The 19,975-nt window shown below is 42.3% G+C and overlaps 1 protein-coding gene across 1 annotated transcript in view; it reads left to right on the top strand.

The window, feature by feature from the left end:
* Positions 1-19,975, top strand: part of CPS1 (carbamoyl-phosphate synthase 1) — a 90,931-nt gene that overhangs the window by 20,012 nt on the left and 50,944 nt on the right. The window contains exons 10-20 of the mRNA XM_030952492.1: positions 1,079-1,220; positions 3,528-3,605; positions 5,179-5,277; positions 5,958-6,053; positions 9,872-10,061; positions 10,820-10,977; positions 11,738-11,866; positions 14,143-14,287; positions 14,645-14,855; positions 15,932-16,130; positions 18,589-18,765. Of these exons, the coding sequence (XP_030808352.1) occupies positions 1,079-1,220; positions 3,528-3,605; positions 5,179-5,277; positions 5,958-6,053; positions 9,872-10,061; positions 10,820-10,977; positions 11,738-11,866; positions 14,143-14,287; positions 14,645-14,855; positions 15,932-16,130; positions 18,589-18,765 (1,624 nt within the window). The remainder of the gene's footprint in view (positions 1-1,078; positions 1,221-3,527; positions 3,606-5,178; positions 5,278-5,957; positions 6,054-9,871; positions 10,062-10,819; positions 10,978-11,737; positions 11,867-14,142; positions 14,288-14,644; positions 14,856-15,931; positions 16,131-18,588; positions 18,766-19,975) is intronic.

Here is a 19,975-nt window from a genome sequence, read left to right as displayed (position 1 = left end):
GCTCTTGTTCCCAGACAGAGCAGCTCAGCACAGGAAAGGGCTGTGGAACAGCAGTGCTCTGCTGCTGAGCTGCCTTAGGAGCATCTGGCATCTCAGTAACATTGCCACTTCCTCCCAGCCATTCTCCTTGGCTTTCATTTAAACTGCTGTCTTGGTTTGAAAAGCCAGGTGTCTGCTAAGGAAGGCAGGAGCCTCCCATGAAATGGAAAATGTAAACCCCCTCTGCCCAAATTACTATAATTTTGAAGTTAAGAGGCTCTCAGGCAAAGATACGGGAGTAGGAATAACAGCTCTTTACTAGGAAAACTAAAAATACAAATGTAATAGTACAAACAACAAAAAAAGCTCTAATGACAGAGTGAGAACAGGAGCTGACCCCCTGTGTGTCAGGGTGCTGGCACAGTCCCATTCCATGGTGGCTCAGCCCTCCTGCAGTGCCAGCTGTGGTTCTGCTGGAGCAGGATCCTGCACAAGGGGGGAGTTTTCCTCTGAAGCTCCAGGGCTGCTGGAGATGGGCCTGGGCTCCCTCTGGGAATGCAGGGGAGAAGAAAGCTGCTCCTCTGGGAATGCAGTGGGCAAAGGCTGCTGTGCTGTTCCAAATGTCAGATTGTATCCAGGCAGGAATGCTTGGCTCCTCCCCTGGGCAGAGCAGCTCCCAGTGGGATGGTGGCATTTTATCAGCCATGCAGGGACACTCAGTGGCAATGAAAAAAAGAGATCTCCTGGAGGGAGGATTGGGTGTGGAAGAGATCAAGAAAACTGCCCAATGAACAGAAAAGAACTGCCCCACCTCTGACAGATGGCAAATAGAATACACACATTATCTTTCAATCCAGGACAACTGCCATGTGATGCTCTGCTTTTTTTGAGCATTTTTTGAAAGTATTTGATGTAATCTATCCCTATCAGACTGAAGAATGGCAAAGTTTCTCCTAGGATTTATCATTTTGAGATTGGCTGCAAATATTTTACTGCTACTATTGCACTGTTATGTATGGCCCCACAGTTACTAACTCCTCCTAATTGTGGCACTTGAAAACATTTGGCACTTGTGTCCTCTGATCCCTTTTTCTTGCAGAGGCCAGAACCAGCCTGTCCTGAATGCAGTGAGTGGCCAGGCTGTGATCACTGCTCAGAACCATGGCTATGCCATTGATGGCTCCTCCCTCCCTCCTGGCTGGAAGCCTCTCTTTGTGAATGCCAATGACCACACCAATGAGGTGAGCTCTGCACAGAGAACCCCTATTTCACCTCCTGTAAGCCTGCTCTCACATTATCAAGGCTAAATTTGTTGATTTGACCATCTGCTTTACTTGGAGCCCTGCTTTGCAGCCAGGGTAAGATGGATACCCCACTGTACCAGCCCCACTGCACTGGATTGCAGCAGTGACTTTATCATTTCCCTGAACAGAAGCCTTATTAATTTCCATGATTTCCCCACTGCTGGTGTTGGTCACTTAGCTACCATTTGTGGTATTTTCAAGGTCCCCTATCCTGGTGGAGAAAGATGAATCTGACTCCATGTTCTTAGAAAGCTAATTTATTATTATAATAAAGAATGCTATACTGAAGAATAGAAAAAGGATCCTTACAGAAGGCTTAACAAGATCCTAATGAAAAACGTGTGGCTCTCTCCAGAGTCCTGACACAGCCTGACTGTGATTTGTCATAGAGTAAAAACAATTCACATGCTGGATGAACAATCTCCAACCACATTCCAAAGCAGCAAAACACAGGAGAAGCAAATGAGATAATTATTGTTTTCATTTTTCTCTGAGGCTTCTCAGCTTCCCAGGAGAAGAAATCCTGGTGGAGGGATTTTTCCAGAAAATATGACAGTGACAACCATTCTCTTAGGGTTTGTGCCACAGCAGTGCAAGCCTGTGTCACCAGTTTGTTGTGTTGTTTCTGCGCTGCCCAGCACAGAAAAGGGATATCATTGCTATCTGATTTGGTCTGTTATTGTAAATATAATTCCAATTACTGAAGTCATGAGGAAGAGGGCCTGCCCCTAGAGAATAGCTTACATGATCCGAGATAAAATCCAGTGTCAAGTGACATCCATCTTTGAGATCTCAGGCTTCTAATTGCCCACATCAGATCTTTTCCATGATGCCCAGTGTTGTGCAAGTTTGTAACATCTTGTTAGTTATCAGGAAATCAATGAAAGAAGGTATTTCCAAAAGCAGGTTCCCTCATGGAAATATGCCTGCCTCTCTCTTGTTTTGTATGAATGCTCACTATCAAGTCTGGCAGATTAAACAGTGCTGTTCTGAGCTACCCATCTGATGATTTTAGAATAAGTTTGGTTTGTCATTTGCTGTTTTCTTTATCCTTATAGAAGGATATCTAAACAGAGAGGTATCTAAACATAGGCAAATTTTGACAAGCAAAACATTGATGCAAAAAAATCTACAGCTGTTCATCTCAATTTTGAAATGAGTTTATTATCACTGTCTTGACAAACTAAACCCATTCATTCCCAGGACTTTCATGTTTGCTTTAGACCTGATCTATCACAGCTGGACAGGGCCAGCACAGGTTTTCAAACACTGACAAGGCATGGACTGAACGTTTTTAAAAGTTTTTAAACACATTTTTACATTTTAAAAAGTTTTTACATACATTTATATGTAACTACAAGGAACATAGCATTGAGAGAAAATGTGACAGACTGATGGGATTCTTTACTCTGAGAGCAGAAATTCATGGCATAAGGTTGTGGTCAGTAGCTCATCTCTCATCTCTGTCCTATCCTGGCATCCCACCCTGGAGCTCTGGATGGCACTGTGGCTCTATGTGAGACTGTTTGGGCTCCTTTGTCCATTCCTAAGGGGAAGCAGGTTGCATCAGGGCTACTTTTCCCTGAATTTCCTCTTGAGGAACTTCTCTACCCCTGTCTGGAATTGGGGACCATGAGCAATGACACCTATGGGTGATCTCCCACTGGATCTTGCTTCTTGGTGCTATCAGGCCACTCAAATGAGAAATCCTTTTTCCCTGGCTCTAACTGAAACTACAAACACTGTCTCTAAACTCAGTTTAGGTCCTTCATAGCTGTTGTTTGTCCACAACAATGGTCCCCTTCATGTCTCTGGCCAACCCTGTGTCAGCATTTAAAATGAATTATGGGAATCAGGAGCGTGACCAAAATTTTTTCTATGACAGAACCAATCAGCTTGGGATGGTTAAACCATTCATTGTCCCAGGTGATCTTTTCTTGCCAGGTGTGTTTTTCTTCTCTGCCCTGTGTAGCTGCTCTGTCAGATGCTTACAGCTTATCAGAGTTTGATGTTGCAGTGAAAGCTCTGTCTCCACTGTGCCTCCCAGTCCGTGGGCAGCTGAGCCTTTCACAGGCCCTGCAGGGTTAACAGCAGAGCAGGAGACTGGGAATGAAATGGGTGTCAGTTTGACAGCCCCTGGAAACACATCAGTCCTTTGGCCTCCAGTGCTTGCAGGAGTAAGGTGTGGCTTTCTGTTCACTTGCTTGTCAGGAGGTGTTTAAGAGAGTCCTTTTATTCCTGCAGGGAATTATGCATGAGAGCAGATCGATTTTCACAGTGCAGTTCTATCCAGATGCAAATCCTGGGCCAAGGGACACAGAGGTAATGTAAGGGGGATGATCTGGGCTTGCTTTCTGATGGCCTTGTGAGTGCAGATGTTTATCAGCTGCTGTACCAGTTGGTGGGGGTGGCCCTAAATCTTGGGTCTGGCAGTGTCAGGATCCCAGTCATGCATAGGCTTGTGTCTGCTTAGCTTGATCTGGAGCTAATTACAATCAGCAGCAAGAGCTCTATTGACTTCTTAGTGCTTTGGATCAGTGATTCCATTCATATCGTGTGTATGTATTGAGTCCTGCTGGGATTATCTGTGTTGGAAGTTACTAAAGTGTTTAAACCTGTGCAGGATCAGGCTGAAATCTCTTGCAAAAGAGACTGCAAAAGGAATAGGATTTTATCTTAAATGTAAAAAAATACTAGCCAGATGCTTTGTAATAAAATCATTAACTTTCTAATATACTTTAGTTCCACTTTCAAATTTTATAATTACTGTAGAGTTATGTAAATGGATTCATACTTCCTCACTCTGGTTCTCCTAAGTGAAATGAAATTTTAATCCCCCATCTGTGACTTCACACAAATTTTGTAACAACTGGTTGCATAGTCACAGAATATGACTAAGCAGCATCAGGGGATGTGGAAGGCAGAGGAAGCATGTCTGAACATAAATAAACTATTTAGCATTTCCTGAGAGACAAAGATAGAAGAATACCTAGAAATGCTTATGTTAATCTTAATTTGATGATGTTGATTAAATCTGCAAGTAAATCTCTTGATATCTGGAACTTTTATAGCAATCTGATTGACTAGTGTATATCAGAGAACTCCAAAACTCAGCTGTGTGTCTTCTCCAAGTCTGTGCACTCCCACTGCTGGGATGGTGTGATGAGATAGAGCCTGTCCTGACAGGCTTGCAGGATTCATCCATACTCTTTCCCAGGTAAATCCCAGCAGTCAGCCAGCCTCAGGGCTGTGTGGCAGAAAGCTGGTAGGTGTGGGGAAGCCTGTCCCACTGCCTGTAGTTGCCTGATCCCATTGAGGGTCCTGCTGCCTGCCCTGCCTGCTTGGAGAGCCCTTTTCTGGTACCTCTTCTGGAAGTTCAACACTGATTTTGCACAACTGATGTTTAGCTATCCCTGCTCAGAGCCCTGCTCTGTAGTAAGCACCATTCCAGATGGTTCCTTGAGCTAGTTCAGTGTGTGCTCCTCTGTGTTTTAGCTTTTGGTTCCCTGAGCTAGTTCAGTGTGTGCTCCTCTGTGTTTTAGCTTTTGGTTCCCTGAGCTAGTTCAGTGTGTGCTCCTCTGTGTTTTAGCTTTTGGTGCACGTTCACTCCTTGCACTGGCAGCCGCAGAGAAGCTGAGCACACAGACATGATTGATGTGTGTTTTCTTCCTGATTATGACCTCACTTTCTTGAATGCAGCTTTGTCAGATATGTCAAAGTTGTTATATAAATTTCAAATAATGATTTCCTCTCTGAGATGGTGTAAATCTGCCTGCTGAAGGCAGCAGAGCAGAGCTGATTGCATGAATTCACAAATGACCTGTTTTTTTCCTTCTTTGCTTGCTATATATGGAGTTCAGCTTTGACAGTAAATACATGTGTTTGTTTTTCCTAGTTCCTATTTGATTCATTTATTTCCCTGGTTAAGAGAGGGAAAGGCACCACCATTCCCTCGGTCCTTCCCAAGGCTGGAGTGACAGCTTCTAGAGTGGAGGTCAGTGTACAGATATTTTCATGCCTGTCAGTGAGCCTGGGAGCAAGTTAATTCCTACTGAACCCACAGAATGAAATAGTACATGGAAGTCAAAGGAGGCTTCTCTTATAAAAGTCCTGACAGCTGCTTATCTCACAGTCATCTGGCCTCTCTTGTGTTATTAACTCTCTTTTCTTTGAAAGAGTTTTAAGTTCTGATGTTTCATGTATTTTCTTGGCAGTTCTCCTGAGAAAGGTGCTCTCATAGCAGTATAATGAAGTGCCCTGGGATAATCTGGCCATGAGATTTCATGCCAGCAGTATAATGTTGGTGCTTGGTTGCTTAGCAAATAAGTCTGAACTTCTAATGTGAGCTGAATTTCATACAATTGCTGTCTTAGGCGCAGCAGGATTTTGTGGGTAGCCAAAGGGATACACTGTTGTCTATAAGCACATGATACAATTGACATGTTTGTCGTATGTTCTATCCATGACCCCCATGTTTCTCTAAATGGAGATATATGGGAGAATTCCAGTGGAAATACTCCAAGAAGTAAAACTGGGGTGATTCTGAAAGCAACTTCTTCTTTTTTGAAAACTCATGTTGTGTAATTTAAGACTTTTCAGTGCTGCACAGTCTCTGTTCATTTCAGCATCCCCCACACTGGGACTGATTGTTTTCATGCCATTTGACACTTGCAGGTCTCCAAAGTTCTCATTCTAGGATCCGGGGGTCTGTCGATTGGCCAGGCAGGGGAATTTGATTACTCTGGATCACAGGCTGTGAAAGCCTTGAAGGTGAGGAGATCCTGTGAAAATATACAGAGTTCTTTAAGTTTATAACCTCATCTTTCCCTTCTCACTGCCCAGCTGATCCTCCAACTGTGTCCAGCTGGGGCAAGGAAGCTGGTGAGAATAAATAACCATAGGGAAAATAAACAATTTTTGTTGGTGAACTTGCTGGTTGGGTGATGTGAGTTAACCACTCAGAATTATCTTCCAAAGAGAGATGTTCTTGGGATATCCATCACAGTCTTCAAGCAGTTTGTTATTTGTGATGTGTGCCTGGTTGCTCCAGGCTTGTTAAACTGAATGGAAATGGAGGAGGAGGAGAAGATGGTCAGATGTACCTGAGGTGAGAATCTGGAACTTTTGTGGTCTGTCAACACACTGCAGGGCAGACAACCAACAACAGCTGAATGGTTGGCTGCTGCTATACAAAAGAACCTCTCATCAAGGCAGGTTTTCTAAACAGCATTTCTTTTAAATGGGATGAATTTTTTAAAGGTCATTTATGTCAAGTTTTGTTCCCAGAACAGGTCCTAGAAAGGTTACTGGGGCAAAAGCTCATGCTAGGAGAAGGTGTAGAAGGGTAGAATGTCCTGTGATGGGGTTATTACTGGTGAGGTAAGAGTTACCTGAGTCCCAAGTTCATGTCTAACCTCATGTGAAGAAGGAAGTGGGAGCTTGCACAGCCCTGACAGAGTCAGAGCAGAAGTAGCAGCTGCCTTCAGATGAGGTGATGGTTGTGAGTGGTTCTGAGGCTGTCCTGATGCCACAAACATTCTATTCCTTTGCTGGCCCTGGAGTGAAGGAACAAAAAAATCAGTTTTAGTAATGTTAAATATAATCTGGGCTGCTCTGGTTCCATCCCCATGTTGCAACACATCTTGTATTGCATGTGTGTTGTTTGTGTGCTGTATTGCTGTTGCTGGCTACTGGTTCAAATTGACCCCAAGATCATCAAGGGACAAGTACAGGCCAGGAGTGGAGGATCCCAGAGTTGGGAAGTGTCAATATGATGCATTTGGAAAAGGGCTGTTTCCTTTTTTTTAAAGTTTGGTTTGGGGCTTTTTTTTGTTTTATTTTTTGTTTGTTTGGGTTTTTTTTCCCCTCTTTGGCCTTTAAACTCTGTTGGGATTGTGGAAGAAAGTGTTTTTTTTTTAGTGATAAACCTCCCCAGCTTGACTTCCCACAGAGTCCTTCCCCTTCACATGGCTACCCAAGAGCTGCTGTGATCTGTGGACTGATCCAGAGGCAGAGCTTGCCCTTCCTGACCTTGCCTCTGGCAGAAGCATTCAGGGCTGCATGTGAGAAAGGAGTGGCTGGTCAGCCCAGCCAGGAAAAGCTGCAGAACATGGCTGGGAGAGAAATTTCTTTTCCCTTAGACTTCTTCATTTTTTTTGATTTTTTTTTTTTTTTGTTTGTTTGTTTGTTATGAATCAGCACTGATTCTTTCTCAGTGCTGATGTTCTGATTCATTCTTCTGTGTGCTGCTGCTCTGGCTTGGCTCTTGGATGCTGATTCATTATAAGAAGGTGCTGATACTGATATTCAGTCCTGGACACTTAAATGGGTGCTTCTTTTAAAGACTAAAAAGTCTTGAGGAGATGGAACTTCCACAGTCAGTAAATCTGTATCTGAAAAAATGTTCATAAAAGGCAAGAAATTCCCCTGAAGAGCAAGGCCTGGAAGCATCTGTGAACAACAGACTGGTTTGTGGTCACCTAGAAAATCTTCTGGAAAACTTTCTGTGGGGATTATCCTAACTCAGCTGAATACAGGTGGATTTTATACAAAAACAGAAATGGAGCTCTTCTGGAGTATTAATAATACATTGCTTTAATTCAGTTGTAAAAAATGTCTCCATCAGGGTGGGTGGCCATGACACAGTTCTGTATGTTTATAAAAAACTAAAAAAGGTAGAAGTTAAAGGAAAGTGTTGCAAGAGGAAACAGCATGTGGATTAAAGTCCAACATCCCAAGCAATTGGGCCAGAATGATGTGATATCAGTGAAACTTGTCTCTCAGGACAGAGGGCATTAATTCTCTCATTAATTATCCTCATCATCACTGCTAGTTGATCTTTAAGATACCTTGTCCCAGATAAGCAGGGAAGAAAGAACTGAGATGTGCAGATAGTCCAGCTTGTTGAAGAGTGATAAAGTTTCCCCTCCTCCATTTGTTTCAACAGAATTGTAGCCACGAATTTCTGAATACATTTATTAGAGAAGAATGTTTTGATCTTTTCCCTCACCATCACCATGAAAAATACCCAGTTAAGGATCATTTGTCTAAAGCCAAAATATTTTCCATGCAGAATTTATATGTTCTTTCCCTCCCCTGTTCCACACATTTCCAAGGAAAGTGTGCTTCAGTGAAAAAAACACCCAACTTTTCCCAGGGAAAAAGGTCAGCAGAAATTTACAGCCAGTCTTTAAGGCAGTATTTTAAGTTATCAAAGAAAGGAGAGGAAACGTTATCCAACACCTGAACACTGAGAGCTCTGAGTGAGAATCCCGCTGCTCCGGGTGAGTTATTTTTTGTTCCCACAAAGCAGTGAGACAAACGATCACAAATTTTAAACAAAGACAGAAAAATCCTGTGGCATTTTCATGCTTATTGTGAACTGAGGGAAAATAGCACCTTCTGTACTGATCCTAGCAACACCTCCATAGCACTTTCTCCAGGTTTTTTCTTTATAATATTTTTAAAATATTCTCTGTTCCTCTTTTCAATGGGAATTTTTTTAACCTTTTAACAGCTTCCATGAATAAATATTCAAAATTACATTTTGAATTGTAATTTGCATGTATAACTCGCATTTTTTGAAAATGATGTTTGTTTTTAGTTTTTTAACCTTACATGAAGCTGATGGAGATTAGAATGAGCTCCTGTAAAAGTGAGGCCACAGCCTTTGCACTTTTCAGTCCACCTTAGCAATAAAACAGCAGAACAATTTTCTGTATCTGCATGTCTACTTTATATGGTTGATGTGGGTTTTTTTTTAAGCTTGCCATACTCATAATTTTTAGCAAAACTTGGTTGGTTTCCTCATTAGGTGCTGATATTTCAAGAGAGAGGAGGATTGATCTGCCCAGCTCCAACTCAGAATTTTCTATTAATGAGCAAACTTAGTGCATTTCTGTCTGTAGCTAACGAGCAGCAAGACTGCTAGAGCAGAAACAGATAAACTTTATTATCTATTATCACTCTATCTCAGTTTCTCATCTGTGACACAGAAAGAGCAGTGTAAAATTTTAGCTAACCTTCATCTTGCATAGAAAGGCAGAGTTTGTCTTTTAATATGTGCAGTATCAAATATAAAAAGTTATGGGATGAGATTTTTAAACTGATAATACCAGGACTATAAGGTATTTCTATGGAAAGTCAAAGAAAAAAACGTGGTTTTGTTACTATTACTAGTTGGAACAAAAATCTGAGAACTTCAAAGACCTACTGCTTGGCAAGAAAATATTAGCTTTTGATTAAATTTTTTGCTTTGTCACCTTTCATCTGACTTCCAAAGGCAGACAGACATGAGTATGCTGCAGTTTGTACCTGTCTGTCCTTTATAACTCCTAAGTGTGTTAAACAATTTCAATCAAATTTCTGAGTCATGTAGGAATCTCCGTTCCCTCAAGATTCACAGGCACAAAAGTAAAGAATTGGCATTGGCTCAGCCTTCACACCAGAAGTCTCTTGTAGGACAGTACATAATTTTTAAATTCTGCTGTTGGTAAACTGCTTGATAAATCCCATTTCTTCTTGCTGGTGCTTCTGTTAACTTTTTTCCCCATGTGTGCCTATTTTTAACACAGATTTTAATTTTTCAGGAAGAAAATGTGAAAATTGTCCTCATGAATCCTAATATTGCTTCAGTGCAGACCAATGAGACTGGCTTAAAGCAGGCTGATGCTGTCTACTTCCTCCCCATCACTCCTCAGTTTGTCATTGAGGTCATCAAGGCAGAGCATCCTGATGGATTAATCCTGGGCATGGGTGGCCAGACTGCTCTCAACTGTGGTGAGTGGGGTACAGGTGCCTTGGCACTCCATGAAGGCCGAATCATGGATTTTATCTCACACATTGGCCAGGCTACTGAGGGACAGAGGCAAAGATTCCAACCATGGGGGGTGTAAGTCATTCGTAAGTTGTGACCTTAACATTTAATTGCTGGGTTTGGTACTTGAAAGTAATTCATATGTCCTGCTTTTCATCTTAAATCTTCGTTATGATAGTTAGATTTAGGATATTCTGACCACCTTGAGGCAGAGATCAAAAGGAAAAGTTACCTTCATATAACTTCCTGCACCAACATTCATCTGTGCTGCTTTGCTCTGTGGTGCAGGTGGTGGCCAGCTGGTAACTGTAGTATTATCCCAAATTTCATGATTTGAGGATGGAAGATTTCACATTATGGTTTCGAGTTCTGACAAAAATAATATTAGCTGTGGATGAGGCCAGACAAGTTGTCAGCTAATCAGATATCTTTTGAATACTATCTTTGCTCTAAATTCTTCTCTGTGAGGGTGGTGAAGTCCTGACACAGGGTGCCCAGAGCAGCTGTGGCTGCCCTTGGATCCCAGGAAGTGTCCAAAGCCAGGTTGGATGGGGCCTGAAGCAACCTGGGGTGTAGTGGAAGGTGTCCTTGCCCATGGCAGGGAGTTGGAATGAGGTGAACTTTATGGTTTCTTCCAACCCAAACCATTCTGTCCTTCTTTAATTCTATGATTGTTCATTTTCTATCAATTCTCAGAACTGAGTCTTTGTTTCCTCTGCAGGAGTGGAACTCTTCAAGCAAGGGGTGCTGCAGCAGTATGGTGTGAAAGTCCTTGGTACCTCAGTAGAATCCATCATGGCTACAGAGGATAGGAAGCTTTTTTCTGAGAAACTAACTGAGCTAAATGAAAAGATTGCTCCCAGCCTTGCAGTGGAATCGGTAAATCAGATCAATTTGAAGATGTGGTTGCTATTACTGCTGCCCATTTGACTTAATAAAAATATTTCTTGTTTTGTAGAGCAAAAGCTGAATGCAGCTGTGGATGCTGTAGTGTGTACAGCACTCCTTGGTGATTAATCTGGGTCACCATGATTTAAAATGAGTGAAAATGCAGTTAAGCACTGCAAAAACTTAACCTAATTTACCATTTGGCAAGAAAAGTAAATTATATTGGGGTGACTCCTGTGCTGCAGCACAAAAGTATGTGGCATGTCAGGGGTACTTTTCTTAAATCATATACAAGACATTTAGAATTGGGATTGGACATCTCCCAAATCAGCATGATTGAAATCTTTCTTGAGGATGGGAGTATGAAAACATAAAATTTGGTTTGGTGGAAAGGTCTGTTCAAGTTTGGAGGAAATCAAACAAGTCTTAAACTAGGATGTCTTTGGGAGGGGTTCTTTCATGCTGGAGTCTCTGAAGACAGATCATGTAAGGACATTGTCCATGGCAGGTCAGCAAGGAAGTCCACATACAGCTAAGGGCAGAAATCACCTCCTTGACTGCATGTTCCACTTTTCTGCTATTTGGCAGAAAAAGGAAATATTATAAAGTGAACTTCTATTATTTTAATTTTATTTTCAGACAGTTTAGTGTCTTACTGATGGGATTTCCAGTTAACCTTGTAACCAGAGCTGAAGACTTTATTTATCTGAATTGCTCTCTATTTCTGAAATGTATTCCCCTCTCCTTTAAGGTCAAAGATGCTCTGAAGGCAGCTGAGAAGATTTGCTACCCTGTCATGATACGTTCTGCCTATGCCCTTGGTGGGCTGGGGTCTGGAATTTGTCCTGATAAGGAAAGTTTGCTGGACCTTGGTACAAAGGTATGTCTGGAACTGCAAACTTGGGGAATATCTGAACATCTGATTTTCTTAAATACTACTCTAATGTCATAGACACTGGGATTGTACATACCTTACATTTCATCTTATCTGTAAAATGTTGCCCTGGTTAGGAATTGCTCTCTTTTCATCATTCCCGCTGACAGAAAATGAAAATGGCTCAATGACAGATCTTTTAAATTCATGACAAGACATAATTTGAGCAAGTTTTTTAGCAGTTTTGGTCTGAAAGGAAATACCTTGGTCTAGAATCACCTACTTTCAAGAGCAAATGATTATGAACTGTGTCAAGGAAGTGGAAAGATTTGAAATGCTGAGTGATAACATGTTCTTAGGGACAGAAGGCTGGGAGGCTTGGGCCTCTTCTGTGTTTTTGTCAAAACATGGTAATTCTCCTAGGTCAAAAGCTCATTTAGCAGGATGATACTGCATAATTTGACAACTACCAGCTGTCTCTGGCTGTGAAGACAGCTCTTTTTCTATAGAAAATCTGGGATTGTTTCAACATTGCTGGGAAAAGTAAACAGATAATTGGGGAAAACAAATCCAAAGCTTTTTTCCTTGTCAAAAATGCAGAATTTCAGGAAATAAAACACTATCCCTATGGGTCTCTAGAATTCTTGGGTTTGTCTTTCTCTGGTTTGCTGAGCCCCTTAAACTTTCACTGATCTCTAGAAAGATGCCTTACAAATCCATGGTGAGGTTGGAAACATGTCACTTGCTCAGGCTCGCTTGTGGGCTGTGTTTAGAGGAAGCAGAAATGCACCCATAAACCCTGGGAGTGCAGCTGTCTGACAGGTTTATGTCAAAACCTTTTTCAGAAGGAAAACCTGATTTTGATCACCAAAAATTGTATTTTTTTAAAAGTAAGCCTGCTGCCTTTTAAAGTATGCCTACCAGCACCCTCAGATTCTTGTCTGCAGGGCTATTCCCAGTTACTACTTCTGCCAGGTGGTGCTTCATTCTAAGTTTGAAGTCTGGCATTTCTACTTGTTAAATGTCATCCCATTAATCATGGCTTAATGCTAAAATTGATCTGGATCTCTCTGCAAGGCCTCCTGTCCCTCAGAGTTTACACCAACTCCCAGTTCAGTATTGATATTTCAAAATTTACAGTGAAAAGCAATTTGGGTCTTGTTGAATTAAGTCAAATTTGGATGCTCATTTCCAGAGCCCAGCAGTTATGATTTGTAGTAATTCAGTGAACTGGATTTTCAGGCACTGGACTGAACTGTTTATAACTCAGATAACTGATCACTGAGTGTTTGATAGCACAGCTAGTTCAGCTAACCTGGCCTTGAGGTTGTGTCTCCCGAGTCTGCTCATTGAGTGGGAAAAGGATACAGGAGCATCCAGGGCTGGTTTGCAAGAGTGGTTGGGTGTTCCTGCTACATCCCCACCATGTCAGTGCCTGCTTAAGCCAGTGTGAAGTGCCATTCCTCTAACCTTTTTGATTTTTTTATGTGTGATTTTGGCAACTGAGCTAAGGGCAGGGTTTAAGTAACAGCTTGAGTTAATGACAGATGGGAGCAGACTGAAGAGCCGATTCATGGGCAGCATTATAACAAGAAGCTTTGCTAAAGGATGGATTGATAATGTGCCCATCACTTTCTAGGGTTTTAAGCAAGTATTGATTAATGTTTTCTATCTGCTAATATTAAAGCTATGTATTCACTTAGATTATGCTCATTTACCAACAAACTGTATTTTTCATTTTTGCCTCATGTGCTGAGGAATACTTTCAAGATTAGTTTAAGAATAAATCATGACTCTTGCCTCTGGTTAGTGTGCCAATGACAAGCAGCATTATTAATACTATTAATTACATAGTTTGCTGGCACCTACACTCCCATCACTCAGTCATTTTGCTTTTTGCAGTGCTCTCCTATTGAAGTCCTTGGGGCTACCCACATAAAAGTGTGTCTGTTGTATGATTGAAACCTTAAATATTCTTATATTCCTATTTGTTATTTATACACTGTTGCAAACAGAACATGCCCAACCCTTTTTTCCCCATCATATTCCATATATATTTTCAAATGTGCCTTTCAAATCACAGTAAAGCATTTTTTAAGAAAGAGAGAAATAGAAAGTGCTTGTTATCAATGTTATGAACTTATTTTCATCTTTCATTTGGTCTGGGATGTCTGGAGAGAAGTCTTAAATGTGCAATATGGTCTAATGTGGGGTTTGGTGCAGGTTTTTGGGGGAGTGTTGTGGATTTTTTTAGGTGTTTATTTTCCCTAACCTCTTCCCAGGCATTTGCAATGACTAACCAAATTCTGGTGGAAAAGTCAGTTGTTGGCTGGAAGGAGATAGAGTATGAAGTTGTGAGAGATGCTGCTGATAACTGTATTGCTGTCTGCAGCATGGAAAACATTGATGCTATGGGAGTCCACACAGGTAGGCTTGGGCAAAGGCTGGCTCAGTGACTTTTTATATGCACTGCTGTTCTGCCTGGTGTTATTGACAGAGCTTTGGGATTGATAAAGTGGGCTAGAAAAATACTGCTCAGGTCCTGAATACAGCCAGATAGAGCATGAAACAGACTAAACCTACACCTGTGATTGTGTTTTGCATAAGATTCCCCAGCCTGTCTCCAACTCTGGGCTTCTGACTATCTGTGCTTTTTATCAGCTGTTCATGCACAAGTGGTAATCTCTGGTAATGTCATTACTAGTAGTGGGTTAGCAAAGACAGTGAATTGTGTGGCCACAATTTCTTCTCATTTTCCTTTCTCTGCTACCTTGTGACAAACAGGAGATTCTGTTGTGGTGGCTCCAAGCCAGACCCTCAGTAATGAGGAGTTTCAGATGCTGAGGGATCGTGCCATCAAAGTTGTCCGACACTTAGGCATTGTGGGAGAGTGTAACATCCAGTTTGCTCTGCATCCAACTTCCCTGGAGTACTACATCATTGAGGTTAATGCCAGACTCTCCAGAAGTTCAGCTTTGGCCTCCAAGGCAACAGGGTAAGATTTGTTTAAAAAAAAACAAAATGTTCCAGAACAAACAAATGAATAAACAGAAAAATTGAGGAGAGCAGAAAAGAAAGAGAGAAGAAGGGATTTGGATCAATGTATTATTTAAATAAGTAGGTGACAGCTACAGGGAAAAAGAGCTGCAGCATCTGCCTTCCATGCAGTTAAAACATAGAGTTGTAGCCACATTTTCATCAAGCAAGACTGAAGCTGGCTGTTAGAGAGAACTCTGGAGCAGTCAGGTCAGTAAGGTACAGATTTCTGCATAGGAAGCTTCTAAGAACAGCTCTTGTCAGCATCTGTTAGGTTTGACCCTTGGAGAGCTGGTCCTGCTGGGAGATGGAGGGTGGGGTTAGTGAGCCCTCCAGGTCATTCCAGCCTGCTGATGCTGTTACTACAAATGGAGAAGTTCCCAGGAGGCACGTGCGTGGAAGCCTAATCCTTGCAAAGCACATCCACTGCATCCATATGTTGGCTGCAAATCATCTCTGGGACCCAGAGGGCAGAGTTATTAATGAGCTGTCTGTCAGATTGATGCAAATGGCATTGCTAGCTGCCTTTGTTTTGTTGGCTAATCATAAACTAATCAAGATAAGGATGGTCAAAGCAGGCTGTTTAAAAATTGGCTTCTTAATTGCACTTTGCAGATGCTGTTGAGAGGCACAAATTAATCTCTAATTTGCAGTTCTCAACAACTCTTATGGTTATTTAAGACCCATAGCAGGCTGGAGATAAGCCATGCTGTTGGACAGTGGGCGTTTGATTGTTTTCTTTCTCGATGACAGACTTGCAGCTAAACATCTGTTAGAGTGGGCTCACAGTGGATGTGACAGCCACTGAAAGGGGAGCCATGGTGGATAAAAAAGCAAGTCCCAGATCTAGGAAGGTAGCTCTGCAATGTGTTGAGGTAGGAGGCTGAGTGGGTGCTGCTGTGCTCGAGCACAGGAGCCTTCCCTTGGGTTGAGGAGGGACAATCGCCTCACATCTGTTTAACTGGATCCACCCCTGGGATTTGCCAATGCAAAGTTCTTTCCACTATACTGTTCTCTGCTTCTCCTCTCTGACAGGTATCCATTAGCATTCATTGCTGCCAAAATTGCCTTGGGGATTCCCTTGCCAGAAATCAAGAATGTGGTGACAGGAAAAACCTCTGCTTGCTTTGAGCCCAGCCTGGATTATGTTGTGACCAAGATACCCCGCTGGGATCTGGACCGTTTCCAGCACACTTCCAACCGCATCGGGAGCTCCATGAAGAGTGTGGGAGAGGCAAGTGCCACTCTCTCACTTCCCATTCCACCACTTGGGAAAGCCATTTCTCTTTCTTGGAAACCCCCAGAGTGTCTGTCTTCAAGGACCTAATGAATTGGAGGATATATATTAAGATCAAATTATTTTTATCCAGTACTATAATTAATAGAAATTAGTTAGGACTGTGTGATGTTGGATATCACAATATGATTTGACTCCTAAAGGAAGAGATCGCTATGGATCATCTGGGGCTGGGGTTGACTTCATTCCTAACACCCACTCCAGGCCTCTCAGGTTTTTTTTAGTTTGAGGTTCTGCAGTGGTGGTTAATTACAGTACAATTTCATGAGTAGTAGTGTGTTAAGATTTTTAGTGGTGCCCATGAGCAACAGCTTTCAGTTCTTCCTGAATTATTTGTCCTCTGTGTTAAAACCACATGCCAGATCTCAGCCTTGAAATTTTCATCTTGCTCTCAAGTTTTGACTTCTGATGTAAGAGACTTTGTAGCTATGATATTTTCTGAAAAATCCTTTCCTTAGAATTTTTTTCTCCTGAGAAGCTGAGAGGCCTCAGGAACACAATATAAACAAGAATTATCTGCTGCTGTAGAATGCAACAGGTGGATCTGTGATTGGTCTCATGTAGTTGTTTCTAATTAATGGCCAATCACAGTGAGCTGGCTCAGACTGTCTCGGTCAGTCACAAGCCTTTGTTATTGATTCCATTCCTTTTCTATTCTTAGCTAGCCTTCTCATGAAATCCTTTCTTCTATTCTTTTAGTATAGTTTTAATATAATATATATCATAAAATAATAAATCAAGCCTTCTGAAACATAGAGTCAACATTCTCATCTCTTCCCTCATCCTAAGACCCCTGCAAACACCACCACAAGACTTCATCTCTAAAGGATTTTAAGATGTCTGGACAGTAACAGTATTTTCAGACCATGTTTTAAGAAGGGGGAAATGAGACAAACTCATTTCAATTACCCACTTAATTAGTTAATTACATATCAGCTACCAAAGAAAAATAATTGTGTATTTTTTCAATTGTCTTTTCAAAGAGTTATTTTATTAAATTATTTTGACACTCAAGATGTTCTTAATATCATTGTTGTTATTGAACAAGAAGCCTTCATCAGAACTGGAAAGATTAATTAGAATTTGATCTTCCATTGGCAGGTTTGGCTTTTAATGGTAATGAGGTGGGTTTTTTGTTTTCAGTGAGATGATGCTTCCTGATATTAACCCTCTCTGCTTAGGGGTTTTGGGACTGTTCTGTAGAACTGGAGTTCCTAAATGCAGTTGCACCATCAACTGTGGAACTTCCTGGCCATAGACATGTGCAGAAGGAGATGTTGAGTCCTTCCAGTGTCCATTTGTCACAGAAGAGCCTGAACCTATGTTCTTTTCAAGGCAGGACAGAGATACAGGGAGAGTCAGTGCTCTAACAGGGCAAGTGAGCTGAAGCAGGGATGGAGAAGCCCAAGGGATGCAGCTTGCAGCTGGTGGGGGAACGGAGCAAGAATGTTAATCTGCGGGACCTGTGGGTAGGAGATGGAGTCTTTGAAGCACAGAGTTTCTTGCCACTGTGTCTCTATTAGTATGGAGCAGTCATCTCCCCAGGCCTGAGCTTGAAGCCAGTTTGCAGCACCTACTGAATTTTTATTAATTGAACAGTCTGGCCTGGCCTTTTCTGAGCTCTGTTGTGCTGGGCAGTGGGCCTGGAGCTGTGAGAAAAGAGAAAGCGATGTTATTTTTTCTTTTGACATTTTTTTAGCATTGTGTTTGAGAAGATTTTTATGCTGTTAAGGTCTCACTGCACTGGGAAATAAAAATGTAAAAGTTTGAGAAAGAGCTCTATTACCTCACGGATTTCTAGACGGAAAGGCTTGTTTTCTTATTAGATATGGTGTCAAGACTGAAGGAGGGAAACCCCTTCAGTGCTGTTACACCAAGGAGGAGTAATCATTTAACAGAACCCTCACAGGGGAGAGTTACTGTTAAATGTAATTTAAAGGAAGCAGGAGAAGGTTTCTCCTGAACCTTAAAATTCACACTGTGAATTTCTATCTCTAACGGGCTGTTAAACAGAAATATTCTTTTATATTACTATACCCATGCTGCTGCATAATGTTTCCCTCTACCAGAGTGCTTCCCTTAAAGCAGTTTACAGAGGAGAGCAGCACTCTCCTGTGTGTTACAGATAGGGAAATGGAAACCAAGATTGCAGTCCACCAAAACCAAAAAACCAACCAGTCACTTGTCTGGAACTCCCCATTGATATCATGAGCAGAGTCAGATCTAGAAGTGGGGCTACCAAGGCTCAGTCAGCAGGACTATCCTAGGGAGGAGTCCCAAGGCTGCCATCTCTGTGTGTGCTTGTGTTTGTGGCTGAAATTCTCCCCATCCTGTTGCTCAGGGCACAGCCAGGCTTGGCTCACTGGGGCTCATGTGGATGTGCTCTCCCTTCCAGGTCATGGCTATCGGCCGCACGTTCGAGGAGAGCTTCCAAAAGGCCCTGAGGATGTGCCACCCCTCAGTGGATGGCTTTGTTTCGCAGCTGCCTATGAATAAAGCCTGGCCAGCTACTGTGGATCTCCAGAAGGAGCTCTCTGAGCCATCCAGCACTCGGATATGTGCAATAGCCAAGGTAACAAAAGATAGAAGACCTTGGCCTACTGTCTTGGTTTGAACAGACAGGTGTCTGCTAAGGAAGGCAGGAGCCTCTCCTGAAATGGAAAATGTAAACCCCCTCTCTCCAAGTTATTAAAATTTTGAAATTAAAGGGCTCTCAGGCAAAGATATGGGAATAGATATAACAGTTCTTTACTAGGAAAACTGAAAATACAAATGTAATAGTACAAAAAAGAAGACAAACCACTGCCAGAGTCAGAACAGGAGCTGACCCCCTGTGTGTCAGGGTGGTGGCACAGTCCCATCCCATGGTGGCTCAGCCCTCCTGCAGTGCCAGCTGTGGTTCTGCTGGAGCAGGATCCTGCACAAGGGGGGAGTTTTCCTCTGCAGCTCCAGGGCTGCTGGAGATGGGCCTGGGCTCCCTCTGGGAATGCAGGGGAGAAGAAAGCTGCTCCTCTGGGAATGCAGTGGGCAAAGGCTGCTGTGCTGTTCCAAATGTCAGATTCTATCCAGGTAGGAATGCTTGGCTCCTCCCCTGGGCAGAGCAGCTCCCAGTGGGATGATGGAATTTTATCAGCCATGCAGGGACACTCAGTGGCCATGAACAGAAGAGATCTCCTGGAGGGAGGATGGGTGTGGAAGAGATAAAGAAAAACTGCCCAATGAACAGGAGAGAACTGCCCTACATCTAACAGATGGCAAATAGAATACACACCCTCACTAACATCTTTCACCCTAAGACACCTATATGTCTTGAATTTGAGCTCCAGGATTGGGTCAGCTGAGATGACAAAGGCTGAGTGTTCTTCATTCCCTTGCTTCCCTCTGTCAAGCTCACTGGGAGCACTTTGAGTAGGATTCTTGTTTTTGCTTTCTGCATCTTCCATGTTCATGCAATGTGTTTGCCTTTTGATGGTACAATCTTATCTTGTGCTCACTGCATTCAGCATCAGGTGCATTCTGGTGTCCTGTTACTTTAGTTCATAGCTGGGTGCTGGTGGACACCTGGATCACTTTCTTCTCCTATGAGATTAAATTTGTCTGCTAGACACTAGCTAGTGTTCAGCCCTCATTTATACAAGTGTAAATGTCTGTCAAAATGGGTCAGTTCTGCAGATTACAAAGGAATAAATGAAGATCCTTTTGAGAACTGAAACCAAGGATGATAAAGAATGGCAAACTGCGGTGTGTGAGAGCAGTCTCATTACAAGTCTTGTCTACTTACA

The sequence above is a fragment of the Camarhynchus parvulus genome, chromosome 7, assembly GCF_901933205.1.
Source record: "Camarhynchus parvulus chromosome 7, STF_HiC, whole genome shotgun sequence".
Taxonomy (NCBI): domain Eukaryota; kingdom Metazoa; phylum Chordata; class Aves; order Passeriformes; family Thraupidae; genus Camarhynchus; species Camarhynchus parvulus.
The sequence above is the reverse complement of the archived record's forward strand: the minus strand, read 5'-3'. Positions and strand labels throughout refer to the sequence as shown.